Here is an 18,300-nt window from a genome sequence, read left to right as displayed (position 1 = left end):
TTTCATAATTTCTAAAATAAATGATATTTTCTGAATCCTGATACCTGATATTAATTTTCGTTTTTCATTGCCGGCATGAATTGATAAGATAACATTATGAAAAAGTCAAAGACGTTTCTTATTTTGAGCTTTGAATATTTTTGTATGTGATAACATTCAGCACATCTCATTATCTCGGATAGATAACACGAATTGGATGTTTTAACTTTTAACAAGTTATGAATTCACTTACCTAACACCTATATATGTTTTATTTAAATCAATAAATTATATAAAAATTCTAGTTCCTAGTCTCTAGTAAATATGATTTGTAATTCATTTAAAGTTTGTGTTGCATTGTTATCCATCGTATTGGTAAGTTTGCCTAATGCAAATGGACAATCAGAATCGAACCGTGAACTATATGACATCGAAGGTACAGTTATGCTGCCTAACTTAACAACTTCCTGGTTGGCCGAAACTGTTATACAACTTAAAGGAGGAGAAGCAGTCGGTTTTCTGAGGTAAAAATATTTTACACAATGGCCAAAGTTAAATTTTTAAATAATTTAAGTACACTTCATTAAAATATATTAATTGGTTTTGGATTATATATTTTTGACCTGTACTTACAAGATTATAATTTATTACTTTTTGATTGATATCATATGACAAATGTTTTATGTGTTGCAAATTATGATGTTATAATTTATGTGTTATCAATTTTAAGTATACACCAAATATATTACACTCCCAGTATACTTTCAAAACTAGCCATTTTTCAAACTTATAATTTTATTCACATTTCAGTCAAGTATGTTATACATATTCTTCACTGTTATTACACATTTTTTAACGAAATATAAATTCAGAAAGATAATACAGCAGAACATACACCCATTTTGTATGATGTATATTATTTTCCTACTTATTAGTTTATTTTTTATTTTTATAAAAACCTTCATAAACTAAATAAGATACATTTTGCAGGAAAAATGGTTCTTTTCTTATTTCTAAAGTACCATCTGGATCATATATTGTTGAAGTAGTCAATCCAAATTATGTCTATGAACCAATTAGAGTGGAAATTAATTCAAAGGGCAAATACCGCGCCCGCAAAGTAAATTACATTCAGTCATCTCATGTACATCAGATGCCCTATCCATTAGAGTTTGTCAACTACATGCCTGCCAAATATTTTTACACTAGAGAACAATGGAAAGTCACAGATTTTCTTTTCAATTCAATGGTAAGCCTTTGTCTTTAAATTCTTCAATGACTTCAGTTACCCAAATAGAGGTAATTTTAATAAATAACAATTTTAATGTTAAGGTGTTAACAATGGTGTTGCCACTTCTTGCAATATTGGTTTTGCCAAAGTTAATGAATGACCCAGAAACAAAGAAGGTTTGAGTTTTGAGTAATTGCTCTAATAGATAACAAGTATAGTTATATCTTTAAATATTTTTTAGGAAATGGAGCAATTGACAAACTTAAAACACGATATGCCTGAAATGTCTGAAATGATAACTTCTTTTTTCACTGGAAACTCACCAACTGCCGAGAAACAAAAAGAAAAAACCAAGGCCATAAAGAGTTCAAAAAAATCCAACAAGAATAATTAATGTGTAACAAGTGTAAATTTACCAAAATTATGTTAAGGTTAGGTATTTTGTACATATATAAAAAATCATAAAAAAATTAATAATAGTACGTGTTTATACAAAAATGTTATATAAATAGGTTGACATAATATGTATTATAAATATATACACATAAAATTTCTATAAACATATAATTGGAAAAATAAATTTTTTTTTATAGAATTAAAAAGAATGCATAATATATTTCAGTTTTATAGAATTCTGTACTTGTATATGGACATGACATTGTCGCTTATATTCCAATTTATTGCAAATGACAATATATATAAAAAAAACAGCAGAATAAATGGAGTCAATAATACTTCAGTTTTTTGCAAAATGGGTAAACCTGGAAAATAAATTAAAAAACACTTACATAAATTAAATTAAACATAATAATTTATATGTGGTAAGATGTATTTCTATAAAATAATACAAAATTACTAACAGCATATTTATCAAGTACTGTTTCAAGATAAAAAAGTTTTTAAATACTTAAATCGTGGATAATGCAATAATATAAGTATTGTTATATTTTTTAATGAATGTAGGACAATTCTTCTAAGGATTTTTTGGTGTACTAAGAATTATTTAATTAATTAATATAAATTAAGTACAATTTTTTAATGCAGATATTTTCTCCCATATTTTTTTAACATGTACTTTTCTATTGAATAGTTAAAATTGTTATCTGTAATTTTATGGTGAAGAATTTACAAGTAATTAATATCAGATGATAGATAATTAAATACTTTAAAAATGTCTATTCCATTCTATTATATTATATTGTGTATTGATAAGACAAACAAATTGAAAATTAGATAACTGTTTCATACACATATTAGTTTTAAAACTTAAAAGATACAAAATATTCAATACTTACAGCTGTATCCTAAAAATGTTATATACAGATAATAACCAATTGCTATAAGCCATAGTGTATTGCCAATAAATAATGGTAAGAACCAATCGTGTCTGAGAAATACTAAAGAAAAACAAAAAATTATTATTTAATATTTTCATAGAATCGTTTTATATAGTATAAAGTAGAATCTGCTTGTATTTTTTTATTATTTTAATTTTCAACCTTCTTTTACGTCTTCTTCCTTAACATTTTTAACTTTTAACAATTTCACCCAAAGTAATAATGACAGTCAGTTATCGCTTATCACCATTCCACCCATAAATAGTCATATACATTTGACTTGAGCAATCTTTACTAAATATTCAAAAGCTTGTTAAATGGTACACTTATAAACACTATACATCTAGTAATACTTATAATATATATGGTGATCAAATACTATTTTTTTGACCAGGGATTTCAACTATTTTTTCACAACACCCTAACTTAGATATTTATAAACAGTGACACACTTAAAATAAATTATTGGAAAAAAATAAACCTGTATACCTAAACTATTATATTTACATTTAAATTTACTTCACTGAAAATAAATAATATTAAATTTTTAAAAAAAAATTGTCAAAAGTTTTTTTAGTCACACGTGATTGTACTACCCACACTGGTTGAGCACAAAGCGCTGAAACTATTATTTAAAGCAGCGGTTCCCAAACTTTTACGACCACGGCACCCTTAAAAAATTGTTTGTGTTTCGCTGAACCCTAATGTCTAATCCAACTCAACTTCAATTTTTCTAAATAAAAAAGGAAAATCAACTCTCTATAGTTTAGTCTAAACCCTCAAGTCTTAATAATATTTTTATGATACTGTTAATGACTTTTCATTATTAAACTTAGTTTAAAAAAAAATTTTCAATCAAAAATGTTTTAAATAATAAACATTAAATAAACATAATTTCCTCAATAATCTCATACATCTGGCGGAACCCTAAGGTTCCGCGGAACACAATTTGGGAAACGCCAATCTAAAGTAATAAATAAAGTAGTTTATAATACGTATGAAACAATAATACATACTGTGATAGAAAAACAGTTGAAATATATGAGATATTACTAATGTTGGAACAAAAGCATTTAAATGTATATCAAATGCATAAGCCCATTCAACATCTTGTCCTTTGTAGTTAGATTTAATTAAATATCTGTTGGCAACTAACCTGTAAATTATAATAAAATATTAATAATAATATAGAAGTGATCACAAGAAGAGTAAATACATGGTTTTGTTTGACTACAGTTGTAGATCATTGAAATAGTTTGTGTATGATGAATGTTTATCATCAAGGAATGACTTTGTACAAATGTAATTTCATAAGGAATGTCATAATATGTTTGGAACCAAAGTATGAAACGGAGAAATTAAGTTACTGAGATTTGATTTATTTGATTTTCTATTTATTGAATTCTGTTCTCATTGAAATTAGTTTTAATAAACTATATGACAAAATATTATACAAGCATCAATGATTTATACATTGATATGTTTAAACAACATGAAATCATTATTTAGCTTGCATTTAAAAACATTTTTATTTTGCCCCCTACTAAAATTTCACCCATTGTGTACAATTTCTCTGCGATGTGATGATATATAATTTTGAAATATGTGAACAATTACAAAATAAATTTATTTTAAGTACCTATTTCTTCAATATTGGGTTTAATTGGTCTGAATGAACACAAATATTAATAACAAACGTTAATAATTATTTTTAGTAGGATTTTATTAATAGATAGCCCTTATTCTGTGTCTTACAGAGTAAATTAAAAATACATACCATAACACAGTACTTATTATGACACCAGATAACAAACAGTCAACTGTTACAATATATAATAGAAATTTTAAAAATTCAACGAAGCCAAGTCTTAAGACGTAAGTAAACGCTATTGATGAAACTGAAATAAATTAAATTAAATTAAACACTTAGTTAAAGTAGATATTTTTATATATTTACCGCATAGGAGTCCACTTAAAAGCACCAAAAATGCAGGGTCATCACGAGCAAATTGTAGTTTTGTTTCTATGAAAAAAGTTGAAATAAAATGATACAACATAATATACTGAATCGAAAACCCTTACCTTTTCTGTGTTGAAAGTTTCGATATACTTTCTGAGGGTTGATAAACAAAAATGTCATTTGCCAGAGTGCAAACTCAAAATCCATTTGTTTAAAGTTTGTTAACTTCCGCAAGTAGCGGTAGCGTTTCACAGCAGCACTCATACATGTTCTGCAACATTTTTGGATTTAACTTATGTACCCTACTTGAGTAAACTAATGAATAAATACATACCGCTGTGTTACTGGTGAAGGTAAATATGTCAAAGACGATGTCGATCGGAAGGAATTTACGCTGCTTGGCATTATATTATACGAAACACATTCAAAAATAATAGTGTAACTTCAATTTTAAGATTTGTTAGTATTTTGAAGTACAATTATTTAACTAAATATTAGAAAAAAAAGGAAATTAAAGAAGTGTTAAAAAGATTTGTATTTAATTAAGTACCTCTATAAATGTATTAATCATATAATTTTTGTGTTGAAACTGTTCAAAGGTAAAAAGTATGTTAATTTCATATTATTTTTCATATAACTTTTTAGTATTTGTCACTGAGACAGATAAGATATGAATCAGTACTATTTACAAATTACAAATGATATGTTATCACTTCTTATGATTTTGTTGTTGGTATTTTAAAGATTAGATGCTTTGGTATACATTCTGAAAGTATAATATTACTATATATTATGTTTATGTAGAATGAAGATTTTAATAAAAAAGGATAATATTGAATTGGAAACTGCAAATTAAAAATTAAAGTGTAGATCGGAATTTGGAGTTTGTAATCATTGATAAAGGATTGATAAATTCAATTATTTCATGATAACACATTAACGAGACTACATAGTTGTAGTATATAGAACATGGGCCGATATTATGTACTCATGTTAAAATATTAAAAAATTAAGTTGATTGGATATTTTTTATTGATGAGTTTTTAACGAGGACATTATATCTTGACAACACGGCTTAAGATAGAATTAAGCCGTGCTTGACAATCATTGACAATAATTAGACAAAGAAAACCTTAAACATACCAATAAAAACTAGTTAACATACTAGGACATTAAATATTATGCTAATATGGTGTTATATGGAATGGGATTTTGTTTAATTAGGTAGGATGTGAGCGCAATTAGAAGAGGGTTAATGATTGACTATAGTTCTTGAAATTTGGTGATGATGTGCAGAGGTTATTCGGGTGGTTGAGTGTTGACGGTGAGTTTATTCAGATTTCAGACTTGGAAGTCCATAGACGGACCATGCATAGATGAAGTGTATATAATATATGCATAGCCGCACACGTCTTAACTCTTTGTCTGATATTGTATGTATGAATAAGTTGTTCCATAATTCTACAAACTACAAAATGTATATAATGCCTTATAGTCCATATTCCATACACTTCAGTATTAAACAAAATATGTACCCATTAAATGTAAAAATCTATTATTACATAAACAGCGCGATGTACACGTCATCGTCATGTGACAGCAACGGATGCTTTTATTACCTATTTTATCTATCTCTTTATGATTGATGCTGACATTTTATACGAATAGCATCTAATGATGTTGAAGCTCAAACATATTAATATAATTTTATAATGAAATATTGGTAGGTATTCTTTCAAAACTGAAGAATAAATCACTATTAACCAATGGGATGAAGCCTGAAAGGAGGACAATATTATGTCATTGCTGTATCTCATCGAATCAGGGGATGAAAATTGTCACTTTTAATTCAATGCATATCTTAATTGTTGGTTTCTAATTCATTAGGTTCCAGAATTGAACATATTGGTATTGTTTGTTTCGTAATGCTAAATATCTTGACTTCACCATAGAATAAAGAATATGTGCTATAGAAAAGTTTTTCGGATTTCAGTATTCTACATAATTTTTAATTGGAAATTGGAATTCAAATACTAATAGCTATTAGGTAGGTACCTATGGTAACCAGTAACAATATCAAATTCAAACATTTCAGGAAAACTAAACATTTTTATCTCATTAAGTTGCAAATCGCAATTGGTTAGTATTCAAATAAAAATTATTTAACTATTTACAAATTATTTCTACGCAGACATTAGGATTGACATTTTAATCGAAGTTGATGCAATCAGTAAGAATAAGAATAATAATAAAGTATTAAGTTGATACCAAGAAGACTCTCGATACCTCATTAACTTTTCTTTCAAAAATTTCTTTAGAAGGGATTTAAATTCAAATTTTTATACTATTGGATATTCATACATAAAATATTGCAGTTATACTAAAAATATTAATAGGACAATTGAATAATATGTATGTAATAAGTACTAATAATGTATATTACTTATCACACTAATCTAGGGACACTGAACAGCCAGTACATGCTGTGACCCCGAAAAAATCGTTTCTTTAGCACATCTCCATGAGATGCCATTTTGAACCAATCTCAATTATGAGGCGATGAGCGGAGATACGTAAAATCGAAATGTTTTATTGATGGACCAATTAGAAGTTATTTCATGTTGAACCTATTCACAATATTTTATGGCAGATAAATACTAAAATATAAGTGAGGAATTGTAATACATGCATTGTTTTGGGCTATATAGATCTAATTTAGACATATAATAGTGTATCTCCTAGTGCAGAATCAATGTTTTCTTATTCTATGCAAATTCAACACATATATTCATGTGACGAGTTACACCATAAAAACCTACAATACTGCTAAGTTATATTATAAATACAAACAGATTATTTGTTACTTGAATGTTATAGAAATGGATACTCAGTCCATTTAATAAATAATTATAGGTTCAGCTGACTATCAATTCTTATTGACATTAACAGCAATAATACATTAAAACATGATTTCACTTTTTAAATATTTTGTTTTTAATTATTCAAAAAAATAAAAATACACATATTATGTATTTAAGACCTAGGTCTCTCCTTCTTTTCTTTGTATAAAGCGAGTAATGAAACATTTGCTACTTTGACAACCTTGAAACGAACCCCTGTATGAACAAAATAATAATAAACAAAAGTTCATAAAATATTAAGCTTTAAGAGCAATAAATATCTTACCGGGAATATCTCCCACAGCATGACCTTTTCGCCCGAAACCTGCTACCAAAACTTCGTCATTTTCTTCAATATAATTTAAACAACCATCTCTAGGTACAAAAGCGGTGATTTTCTTTCCATTCTTGATAAGTTGTACACGGACACACTTACGGATAGCAGAGTTAGGCTGTTTGGCTTCAACTCCACTGTAATTAATACATTTGTTTAAATATACTGATTTAATTGAACTTTTATCATCTGACAAAATGTATCATGCTTACACTTTTTCTAAAACAATTCCCTTGGCGTGAGAAGCTCCTCCGAAAGGATTGGCCTTCCATCTTGTTCCTAAATGTGCCTTTTTGTAGTCCTTGTCGGCCCACTTTTGGACACGACGATGGTTTACATGTTTACGGGCCGTACGAATACCACGAGGTTTACCTATGTATTGATGTAATAATTAGCTTAATGTACAACTTCAACAGCTTTAACGATTATCAACCGTGTTTAACATCTACAAACTCAAGTGAAATAGTGTATACTATATCACGTCAATTGAACTTAAATTATTCAGACACTATTATTATTATTTTTATTTCGGTCTAACTATTAGACAATTTAATGCCGATCAGCGATTGACAAATTGGAGATGTTAGCACATGGTCGATAATTTATTTTTTACAATGTTTCAAAATATTAACACAAATTGCTGTACTTACCCATGATGTGTCACGATTTCAAAAGAGTGGATGAATCGGAAGAATTAGTTGAAGAAATGAACGATTGAACACGAAACGTGAAAACCACGAACGTACACAAAACGCACAAGACCGAAATGACAGAGAGATCAGAAACTGTGTGAAGGAGGTACGATGCTAAGTTGTAGCCGACTCTGTGTACAGTATGACCAACGTATTGAACTAAATAATAGTTATGGTGAGCCTGTATGGGATCGTTCTAACCACGGTCGATTGCTACAATCGTTAATCAACCACAGTTGTGAGTTGTTGTAGTTAGATAGATGGCGTTCTCTTTTGATAAGTGGTTAAAAGATTTAAAGATAATGAATAATGATAGTAATAACTTGATATAATGGTCAATTTAGTTGAATTGTCAAACATTTTAAATATTTTTATTTTTATTGAATATTCAATATTTTTTAAAGATTTTTTAATATTTATTGCTTAAACTATATTTTATAATCTCTAGAACGTAACAAAATAGATTAACCTTATCGCAGTCTACAGCTTATGATACACAATTTGAATTGACATGTGCTCCATTATACACAAGTGGTGAATAATTGGACGATTGTGCGCATTTTGGAAGTCTACAGTAATTCGAATTACAGTTTTTACGAGTGTTGAACAATTATGAACATTATAATGTCAGACAATAGACTTGTGTTGAAGTCTTCTATTCAAGAATCATTGAAGCACTCGTGCTTAGAATATAGTGTGGAAAAGCGCGAAAAATGTTCCAACACAGAATGCTTCATTATTGTGATGTCACTACTAATAGCAGCATATTCATATTTAGTAAATTCTACAGTATTATGTTCAAAGACTGTCTTCATTTCTGCAATTGTCTTGTTAATATTTGGGTTAAGGTTTAGTTTTAAAGTTTGTAATGAATCATTACTCATAACAGCTCCCATTGGATTACAGTTGACCACAACTTATATAACTGGACATCAAAGGGTGTTTTCATTACCTTGGCAGAGTATTGCTGATGTTCTTATTGTTGATGTTATTCACACTCAAAAAGTATTATACTACTTGGCGATTAAAACACCCCAAAATGGAATAATAACATTGTTTCAGAAAAGTGCACCAAGGTTACATTTTTTAGAAATAATATACAAGGACGTTTACAAACTATTAGAAAACAACAGATGAAGTGATTTGTGGATATCAAACTTAATGTATATTTATTTTGTAACATTATAAAATTGATTATATGTCCATTTTGGAAAAACACGTTTATACAAATTTAAACAAACAGTGTCTTGAGATTTTACTTGACCGTCAAATCCACATTTCATGTGTCCATGAGTACCTAAGATTAGAAATAGTGACATTTAATACAAATATGAGTCATTTTTAAACATGTTTATATCCAATTATTATTTTATTTTTAAATAAACAAAGTGATAAGTTATAAAACATACCTAAAGGTTCTTTAATATGTCCTCTCCTTCCATACTTGGTACGTAGCTCAACTGGTCTAAACCAATCAATATCTTCTCGATTGAAAAACATAAACCTGACAACAGCCGAATGTTTATGTACCTTAAATGGATGACCGCTCAGAACTGTTCTTTTTACAATCACACGATCTGGATTTACTGACAAAACATTTCCATTTCCAATTATTTGCTAAAAAAGTAATAATTTAAATTAAACTTAACAAGAGTACAAATAAATATTAAATGTATTGTTTAAAAGAACCAAATAATTTAATATGAAAAAAAAATTTGAAAACTTACAAATGAACCATCTTTACAGTACTTCATGGCTATAACTGAGGAAGGTGGATAGACAATAGGTGCAAACATTGTAGCAACAACTATTGAATCTTCATGGAAAAATCGTTCATACTAAACCAATAAGATAAAATAATAAAAATAACTCAATACCTACAGTTTTTAATTTACTTTAAATTTATTTCCATTTGTATGCTGACTAAATATAGGTTCTGCAGTAAATCGACGAAAACCACATTGGAATATAAGTTCCGATTTAGATTTAATTGGTTCGTCAAAATGTACTGTAGATGGTCGTTTCAGAACTACATTTAGCACAGACATTTTTTGCTCATGAGGCATAAGACCAAATAATACAATAGGATTACGGGCATCTCTTGAATGAAACATTTTAGATGGTATATTTTTCACATGAACTGTAATGTACCAATCTGGCTAAAAAAGGTTTTTTAAATTAATTATTGATTAAAAAAAAAAAATTCCACATTAAAATTCTTACCATGGCACCAGTTGTGTTTTCTAAATTTTTAAACATCCTTTTCCTTGTTCTATCAAAATTTTCAAACTGAAATATTCTAGCATATTCAGCAGGTAAATTTTCTTTAACATCCCATGGTGATGTCCGGAATGATTGTAAACCTCTATACTTCTGAAAGCGAATTCTAGCTGGCATATCATTAGGTGTATCTACTTCATCGGGAAACATTTGATCAGCTTTTGCTTCTAAAATAAATTGTTTATTGTATATGTAATATGTATATTTAATAATTTTAGTCAAAGATATTAAGTTATAAAAATGTGTTACAATTTTTTAAACAAATCCAATATTTAATAGAATAGAATTCCACAATCCAAGTATAAATTCTTTAATATAATTGGTGTGTTTAATCTACCAAGTTTAAATACTTACTTATATGTATAAAGAGTTTAATTTTACATTTAACAATAATTTAGATAACATTATGTTGGTTGGATAAACCATAATTAATATTTTGAATAATAATTATAACACTTTAATATTTTAATGGCATGATTTCATATTTAATTTAAAATTAAAAATACAAACCTTTAATTTTAGTTAATATTTTTTCTTCTTCATTTATATCAAACTGCAAATCATATTTATCAGCTTCAATCGGCGCTTCAGAAGCAACAGAAGTCATAGACATAGTTTCCATTTGGTCATCTATTACACTCTTCATTTCATTATCAGAAGTTTCATCTTCGATTGAATAAAAATCATCGGAGCCTTCTTCAGATTCTGAATTATCCTCATCTGTTCAAATAAAATACAAATTAAAAAATAAATTAAAAATCTATTATTCTAATATATGAATTTAAATCAATATTCATGTAAAAATATATACCATGGTCAGATTCTTCATCAGGAATCCAAGCTGATTGATACACAGACATACCCTGAGGTACACGTTTAATCATGCGTTTATTTTTAGATGTTGCTTCTTTCATTTCTTCATCAGTAGGCCAAGTTTGTTCAGCATCCATTGGATCAGGTATATTTTCACAAACCAAAGTATCCTTTAAATATTATTGTTTAAACTGCATATTTAAAATAAAAATTCTTTTTTTAAAAACCACATACTTGTAATCCAGGATTAGCAGTCTCCAAGACTGTAGTTTGCACATCTTTCCCAGAAAAGCTCTTGATAAAATCATTAGAGGACAAATCTATTTGTTCCATTTGAAAGTCACCCCACCCAGGAATATGTACTAAAGAATTAACAGAAAGAGTCTGTCCTCTCAAAAAACCGCTAATTTTCATAGTACCTACATTATCCTAAAATCAAATTATGAATAATACATTTCCTTAAAATTATTATTCACATTAAATTAATTCTATTTTGAATATACAAACATCAGAGCTAGGGATAAAAGCCAATTCTTCAGCTAATAAATGTGGTCGTCTATCACGGAATGTAATTGACCTTTTTTTTTGAGAACTTATACGTCTAAGAACATTTAGAATGTCTGTTGATGTATCAATTTTGCTGACTTTTTCATCAGGTAGCCAATTTTCTATATCTTTCTGAATGCACTGTTTTGCTTCATTTTGTTTCTATTAAATAATTGAGAATAAATATTAAATATAAGCACCTATACTTTGTCCAGCAAGAGGATAAGCAGTGGACTGATGGAAATCGGTTCTTCTGTGACACTGGTTTCGATGGGAGAGTGACACACATAATCAGCGTGTTTTCTCACTGGACAGAGTATAATATGGATTAAATAAAATATTAGGGGCTACAAACTTTGAGAGGTATTTTATCGAGGTCTGTAATAGCTACAACCGTTGAAGGAAGTCCTTGTGCTAATATACAAGTCATTAGTAAATCAACATCTTGATCAAAGCCACCTTCAGCCGAAACCATAAACAAAATGGTGTCAACTACTTTAAGTGTATCTAAAAGTCCAAGAACACTGCTACAGTCGGGTCTAATGAAAGTAAATGCTTGTTTGAATTGTTCAACCCTAATTAAAAAAAAATTCATGAAATTTAATAAATCAGTTTTTATTCCCACAATTCACCGAAATTGATGGCCAATAATATATGATCCCATATTCAACATAATATTAGGCAATGTATTTTGCCATCATTAAGATATTATTTCACTTGGAATTTATTCAATAAAACATAAGTGGCAATATCTGGTAGGGTCATATATTTTTTACAATCAATTCCAACTGGTGAGAGTACAACAAACTAGTGCCATATAATAAATATTAATACTATATTGTGTACATTTCAAAAACAATAATTATATTATCATAGTAACCATAAATGGGAGTATCCTTCAGAAGCAACAGCTGTTGTTAATTTTACATCGGCCTTTTGTAATACATTGATCATTTCCATCAGTTTTTCATTAACAAACACATTATTGCTTAGAGGTATAACAGCAACTAAGTGAGGTACATTTAAAGACCTACGTTTTTCATTCAAAACATTTTCTGTTTTAGTTTTACGTAAAATCTTAGCTTGATGTCTACGTTCCATACGACTTAACTGGTGATTAGCTTTAGATTTGGCTGAATTCTGTGCTGAACGTCCTAAATTAAAATATTTCATTTTTATAAACATTTCAAATTTGAATTTTCTACAGTATTTTTAAATACCTTTTTTCAATATTTCTAGGATTCCTTTACTCCTGTGTCGACCAGTTTTATGTTTTTTATTGTCCTGTTTAGCTGGCCCAGGTCTGTGGACCGCTTGATCATGGTTTTCCGGTTTCATTCTAAAAGTATTAATAAACGAAGTGGCTATTAACACGTTCGACGTGAATCCATGAACTACGCACTATACTTGCACTGGACAATTTAAAAGCTAGTCTCAGTCAGTTGTACTTAGTCAGTTTAAATCTGATTTTTGGTTTTCAGACCATGCGTGAATTGCACATGCATGCATCCACTAGGTTTAATATCATAATATTATCATTTATCAGCGATTTTCCAATTTTCTATAGATAAGATAGAAACAGAAGCTCAATTCAGTGTTGCCAGACTGTGCACTAAGTTAAACTAAATATTTTACATAAAAGTAAGCGAAAAAAATTCAAAATAATACGTGCTAGAGAGCCTTAATAAAACGAAATATCTAAATACCTTAACCACGGAACTAGATAAACTTTTTTTTTATTCTTCTACAGTTCTACTATTATACACACACGTGTTCCGAATCTTACAGTAACCCAACAGTCCCAAAACGCCCCTGGTTAATAACCACGCAGTTGATGCCATAAACAATTAATAATAATAAAAAAAAAAGAACTACTATAGGTGATGCAGCCTCTATTTCTATGGACATTATTTTTAAAAATTAATTAGTTAAATTATTTATTATTATTTATTTTATTTATCTTCTTCTTATTTTATTATTTATTCTTCTACTATAGTATAATAATTAATAAGATAGATTGAACTAATTTTCGGAAAAAACTTTATATTGGTATATTAAATATAATAAATAATAATAATTATAGATAGGTAGGAAGAGATTTAGTGATATAATTTAAATTAGTATATCTTTAAAATTTATTTCTACCTACCTACCTGTTTAGTAAATAATAATATACCTATGTAGATTTAAAAGGTTTTAAGACGCTACGATTATTATTATTTCTTACACAGCAATATGTTCAAGCTTTTTTGCTTCACCTTTCTATATTAGGTTTACCTACTGATACCCATAGCTGCAGTTGTAAGACAACTACAAGTATTATACAACAATACCTATAAATCTATGGCAAAAGGCAATTGAAAATATTCGGTTCAGGTTAAAGAATAATTTCATAAAAATCAGTAAGTACAAATATTTCCAGTTCGGATCAGCGAAGATGGGTAAGTTTTTCATATTCTTTTGGGGCGAATGTGATCTGTTAATATAAAAATAAACTAATCTATTAATTAAAATAAACGTGTAAATTGTATATCTACGCCTTTTTTAGTAAAAAATAGTCGCTAGCTGAAAATAAATAACAATTAAACTCGATAACTACGACGGATGCTTCCATACAGGTCGGTATCGACGTCGAATAATAAACAATTATTATAATTATTTAGTTTAGTCAAAAAATAAAAACAACTTATTTTATCTGAATATCTAAGCGAATGTATAAGTGTGTAAATTAGTTATTGATAAAAACTATAGTGTTCTTTTTGCAACTTCGAGTCGCTACCTACTATAATGAGTAGGTGTTCTTCAAAATTGTCTACCAGTGACAGCGATCAGACGTTGGAAGTGATGACCAAATCAGAAAACTGTCGATTACCCATTATGTCATCGTCATGGGTAAGTACTTAGGACCGGAAACATATAATCATTAATAAATTCTTCGGTAAAATGCTATTGAGAACAGTACCTACCTACCTACTTTGGTTGAAATCTGCAAATATATACTTTATTACGCGTAAATAGTTAGTATGTCTTTGTACATATTGTGTGTTTCTGACGTAGATATTCCCTAGCTCGCAATGTATGCATCGCAAGCACAGACAACACGAACGAAGAAACACCAGAGTCGTAGTCATAAATAATATGTACAATTAAAATATGTACCCATATAAAAATAGAGCTATACATATTAACTACTGCACAGATGTGTTGTAATGTCCAAAAAAAATTGGTTTTAATATTTCACGTATAGTTTCATTTCATTATAAAACCTATTTAATGCCCTTTACCACAAAATGTTCAAAGCCCCACAAAAAATTCTTAGGAATTCTTCTGAACTGGATAACTAATGGATAATAAAATATATGAATATAATGACATCTGCATGTGACCAATCGTGAATTAATGCCACACCATAATTTTTCAAATATTCAATTATTTTTATAAAACCGAGGAAGAAATTTTGCTGTAAATCAGGGTCTTCTGCAGTGTACCTTGTCAATGACTATAGGCTGCAATAATGGACGCATTCAGCATTGAATTCAATAATACATTTCAATGAATAAAACGTAAATACGGATCTGTTTGATATGAAATTTGTATTATAATATAATATGTCTTTGTATTTATCCTATTGAGTATTGACTAATATTATAATAGAATCCATGGTGATTGACAAAGTCGTTACAGAATACACAGTCAATTAAATATTCTAAAATTTAAATTAGCAAGGCAGACATGAACAAAAAACACATATTACTGCATTCCAAATGGTTTTATTTTTCACGAATTACAATATTTTCAGACTTACGTTCAGTATTTGAAGCGTTTCCACATTAGCGTCGTTGCAGCGCACATTCGTCCTGGATTCCGTTGAATTCCGAAAAAGTCGATGTTTAAAGTAAGTTTGTTTTAATATTCTTTTGTGAGGCTTAGATTTACTTTTTATTCTTCAAATAAATATTAATTGTGATGAGAAATATGCAACCCGAATATCGTAATTGACGATTGTCTTCAATTTTCGTATTTTTGAACGCGCATATGTGCAGATTTTATTTCTGAGCGTGAAATGCATAAAAACGGGAGAGCAAATAATAATACAAGCCCCGTCGTCGTTTTCCCGGTTCCCTGGTCATATAGAATAGTTATAATTATAATTTAGGTACTTGAAATAGACATATATTTTGGTTTAATTAATAAAAATACCTGTTGTAAGTTATAATCGATATGTCATAGGATACAAATATTTTAATGCTGCAGATGTAACTGGAAAAATTTTCCAAATCCAACCTTAGGAGATACAAGAAACTATTTACTTAGAGTATCATTTATTTTTTTGTTGTATTCAAAGACGAATTTACGGGGATGCTGTAGGGAGATACACAGTTCTTGCCGAGTCTATAGTAGGTCAATAGTTATAACCAAGAATTAATTAAATATAATTAGTGGTTATAATTAGGGCAGAAGACTTAAAAAATAGTAGCTTTAAAAAATCTCCAAATATGCACTAAAATGTACAAAATATGCATTAAACAATTAGATTATATGTATGAATATATTTTATTTAAATTTTAATGTCTGCGACCGACGTCCCCGTGGCTCTTATTGTTAATATCTTATGCAGTGAACAATATCTACATAAATAAAATTAATAATCGGAAAATAAATCTAATCGGCAATCCTCGAGACATACCTCTAGGAAAAGCATGCGTGTGGGAACAGTCAACAACCATATTCATATGATCAACATTTTAAATAATTTTAAATTCAACATTATTTTGGTTGTATATTAAATATTTAAATTTAATAAACACGTCGATGGTAAAAATATTGATAAATTATTGAAAATATGCATCTTAACGTATATAATTGAAGAAATATGCACCAAAAAAAAATAAAAAAATAAAAAAATAAAAACATGCAAAATACAATTTCAAAACTGACTTTGTTTCAGCATGAAACGTGTTTGTTTCTTACTCTGCTATTTTTGTGTTGGTGCAAAACAAATATGCAAATGCTACAAGTCCTCTGCCCTATATATAATATAACTATGAAATGATATTATATTTCGATTAAATTTATTTAATCGAAATATAATATAACTATGAAATATAATTTATTTATAAGAGGTAGGTACCTACTTACATTATTTTGAGTCTTATTACTGACGAGAAGCCTAACAGTGTTAAGTACATCTTTTTCGATTTATTTGAATGTACATCAACTTCGTTCCCAACAGTAACCTATATAATAATTAAGTAATAAGTACATACTTACATTATTTTGACTCTTATTACTGACAAGAAGCCTGACAGTGTTTTTTTTTTTTACTTATTTGAATGTACATCAACTTTGTCCCAACAGTAACCTATATAGTATATACATATAGTACAATATATATATTACAATAATTAGGTATTGATTCATGATTGTATATCAAATATCAATGTATCATACAATTTACAATGCTATACGAACCAATACAGCAGCAGCTGATTTATGTCTCGTACTGTAGCTCAGCAAATGAAATCGTTAGATCATTTTTCATTCGAATCTACACACTAATAAACAATTAAAATAATTGAATGTTTATGATAATAGTATAATAGTGTTAGTTGGGTATATGGACCATTGAAATATCAAATAGAAAGATATTGAATGTGGCGTTTTCGTTTTTTGAGCTGATACTCATATTGTGAATTCTTTAAACTTTTTTATATTATACCTATTTATAATAACGTAAAATTAAATAACTAAAAATGTGTATCATAATGGTATAAGTGTTTTAAATTAACTTGTAATAAGGAATTGGTGTTTGGTTCTATGAAATCACTTATTTATTTTCCTCAATCGGTAAATTGTATTTGGGGGAGTTCTCCAGCTCAGTCACAAATTTCACAAATGTCATATATGATATATATAATAACATCAAATTACAATAACATAACTATTATAACATGGTAGGCAAGTGTTATTTAATATGATCTTGTAAAATAGAAATTTTTTGTCTGTTTCTCATCGGCTTAACGAATTGTCCGTTGACAGTTAGATAATAAACGTTGTATTAGTATTAATATACGTACTTTATTTCCATATAAACTTGATTCTGTTTGGAATTTCTTCGGTAATTTAAAAACCCAAAATCAAAGTAGTTAATTCACTAATCTAATAATATTATCAAATGTCAACGATTGAACGTTTGTGATTTTAAACAGAGAACAATATTACGCATGT

The 18,300-nt window shown here is 28.3% G+C and overlaps 5 protein-coding genes across 7 annotated transcripts; 2 read left to right on the top strand and 3 right to left on the bottom strand.

Moving 5' to 3' along the window:
* Window positions 1-179: 179 nt before the first annotated feature.
* Window positions 180-1,669, top strand: LOC111041731 (ER membrane protein complex subunit 7 homolog). Of its 2 annotated transcripts, none has more exons than XM_022326119.1 (4): window positions 180-503; window positions 970-1,228; window positions 1,312-1,386; window positions 1,452-1,669. In XM_022326119.1, exons 1-4 carry the CDS (start codon window positions 304-306, stop codon window positions 1,602-1,604), a joined length of 687 nt encoding a protein of 228 aa, XP_022181811.1. In that variant the 5' UTR covers window positions 180-303; the 3' UTR covers window positions 1,605-1,669. The 2 variants fall into 2 exon arrangements, with proteins under 2 accessions (XP_022181811.1, XP_022181812.1); XM_022326120.1 differs by lacking the exon at window positions 180-503 and adding an exon at window positions 719-890.
* On the bottom strand, window positions 1,601-5,365 carry LOC111041730 (protein unc-50 homolog A). The gene is made up of 8 exons (XM_022326118.1): window positions 5,058-5,365; window positions 4,842-4,994; window positions 4,630-4,778; window positions 4,505-4,570; window positions 4,325-4,445; window positions 3,564-3,703; window positions 2,506-2,607; window positions 1,601-1,971 (listed from the first exon to the last, which is right to left on the bottom strand). Exons 2-8 carry the CDS (start codon window positions 4,910-4,912, stop codon window positions 1,835-1,837), a joined length of 786 nt encoding a protein of 261 aa, XP_022181810.1. The 5' UTR covers window positions 4,913-4,994; window positions 5,058-5,365; the 3' UTR covers window positions 1,601-1,834.
* A 2,112-nt stretch (window positions 5,366-7,477) lies between these two features.
* On the bottom strand, window positions 7,478-8,534 carry LOC111041735 (40S ribosomal protein S23). Its single transcript, XM_022326124.1, has 4 exons — window positions 8,392-8,534; window positions 7,954-8,113; window positions 7,694-7,878; window positions 7,478-7,623 (listed from the first exon to the last, which is right to left on the bottom strand). The coding sequence occupies exons 1-4, from the start codon at window positions 8,393-8,395 to the stop codon at window positions 7,541-7,543; spliced, it is 432 nt and encodes a 143-aa protein (XP_022181816.1). The 5' UTR covers window positions 8,396-8,534; the 3' UTR covers window positions 7,478-7,540.
* A 207-nt stretch (window positions 8,535-8,741) lies between these two features.
* LOC111041732 (phosphatidylinositol N-acetylglucosaminyltransferase subunit H-like) lies at window positions 8,742-9,837 on the top strand. The gene has a single exon (XM_022326121.1). It carries the CDS (start codon window positions 9,046-9,048, stop codon window positions 9,568-9,570), a length of 525 nt encoding a protein of 174 aa, XP_022181813.1. The 5' UTR covers window positions 8,742-9,045; the 3' UTR covers window positions 9,571-9,837.
* LOC111041729 (pre-rRNA-processing protein TSR1 homolog) lies at window positions 9,573-13,606 on the bottom strand. 2 transcript variants are annotated; one of them, XM_022326117.1, is made up of 13 exons: window positions 13,475-13,606; window positions 13,293-13,411; window positions 12,953-13,226; window positions 12,428-12,647; window positions 12,034-12,234; window positions 11,761-11,955; window positions 11,525-11,696; window positions 11,224-11,433; window positions 10,657-10,880; window positions 10,329-10,592; window positions 10,161-10,271; window positions 9,843-10,050; window positions 9,603-9,730 (listed from the first exon to the last, which is right to left on the bottom strand). In XM_022326117.1, exons 2-13 carry the CDS (start codon window positions 13,408-13,410, stop codon window positions 9,603-9,605), a joined length of 2,325 nt encoding a protein of 774 aa, XP_022181809.1. In that variant the 5' UTR covers window position 13,411; window positions 13,475-13,606. The 2 variants fall into 2 exon arrangements, with proteins under 2 accessions (XP_022181808.1, XP_022181809.1); XM_022326116.1 differs by having other exon boundaries at window positions 9,573-9,730; window positions 13,293-13,554.
* Window positions 13,607-18,300: the final 4,694 nt, after the last annotated feature.

Source organism: Myzus persicae, unplaced genomic scaffold (assembly GCF_001856785.1).
Source record: "Myzus persicae strain clone G006 unplaced genomic scaffold, MPER_G0061.0, whole genome shotgun sequence".
NCBI classification, from domain to species: Eukaryota; Metazoa; Arthropoda; class Insecta; order Hemiptera; family Aphididae; genus Myzus; species Myzus persicae.
The sequence above is the reverse complement of the archived record's forward strand: the minus strand, read 5'-3'. Positions and strand labels throughout refer to the sequence as shown.

Coding starts and splice junctions, on each gene's coding strand:
- LOC111041731 (XM_022326119.1), top strand. CDS start 304: ATGATTTGTAATTCATTTAAAGTTTGTGTTGCATTGTTATCCATCGTA. Junction 504..969: donor GAAGCAGTCGGTTTTCTGAG/GTAAAAATATTT, acceptor TACATTTTGCAG/GAAAAATGGTTCTTTTCTTA. Junction 1,387..1,451: donor ATGACCCAGAAACAAAGAAG/GTTTGAGTTTTG, acceptor AATATTTTTTAG/GAAATGGAGCAATTGACAAA.
- LOC111041730 (XM_022326118.1), bottom strand. CDS start 4,912: ATGCCAAGCAGCGTAAATTCCTTCCGATCGACATCGTCTTTGACATAT. Junction 4,779..4,841: donor CCTTCACCAGTAACACAGCG/GTATGTATTTAT, acceptor AAAATGTTGCAG/AACATGTATGAGTGCTGCTG. Junction 1,972..2,505: donor AACATTTTTAGGATACAGCT/GTAAGTATTGAA, acceptor TTTATTTTCCAG/GTTTACCCATTTTGCAAAAA.
- LOC111041735 (XM_022326124.1), bottom strand. Junction 7,879..7,953: donor GGAATTGTTTTAGAAAAAGT/GTAAGCATGATA, acceptor TATTAATTACAG/TGGAGTTGAAGCCAAACAGC. Junction 7,624..7,693: donor TGCTGTGGGAGATATTCCCG/GTAAGATATTTA, acceptor TTGTTCATACAG/GGGTTCGTTTCAAGGTTGTC.
- LOC111041732 (XM_022326121.1), top strand. CDS start 9,046: ATGAACATTATAATGTCAGACAATAGACTTGTGTTGAAGTCTTCTATT.
- LOC111041729 (XM_022326117.1), bottom strand. CDS start 13,410: ATGAAACCGGAAAACCATGATCAAGCGGTCCACAGACCTGGGCCAGCT. Junction 12,235..12,427: donor TCGATAAAATACCTCTCAAA/GTTTGTAGCCCC, acceptor ATTATTTAATAG/AAACAAAATGAAGCAAAACA. Junction 9,731..9,842: donor ACATATTAAAGAACCTTTAG/GTATGTTTTATA, acceptor TTCTAATCTTAG/GTACTCATGGACACATGAAA.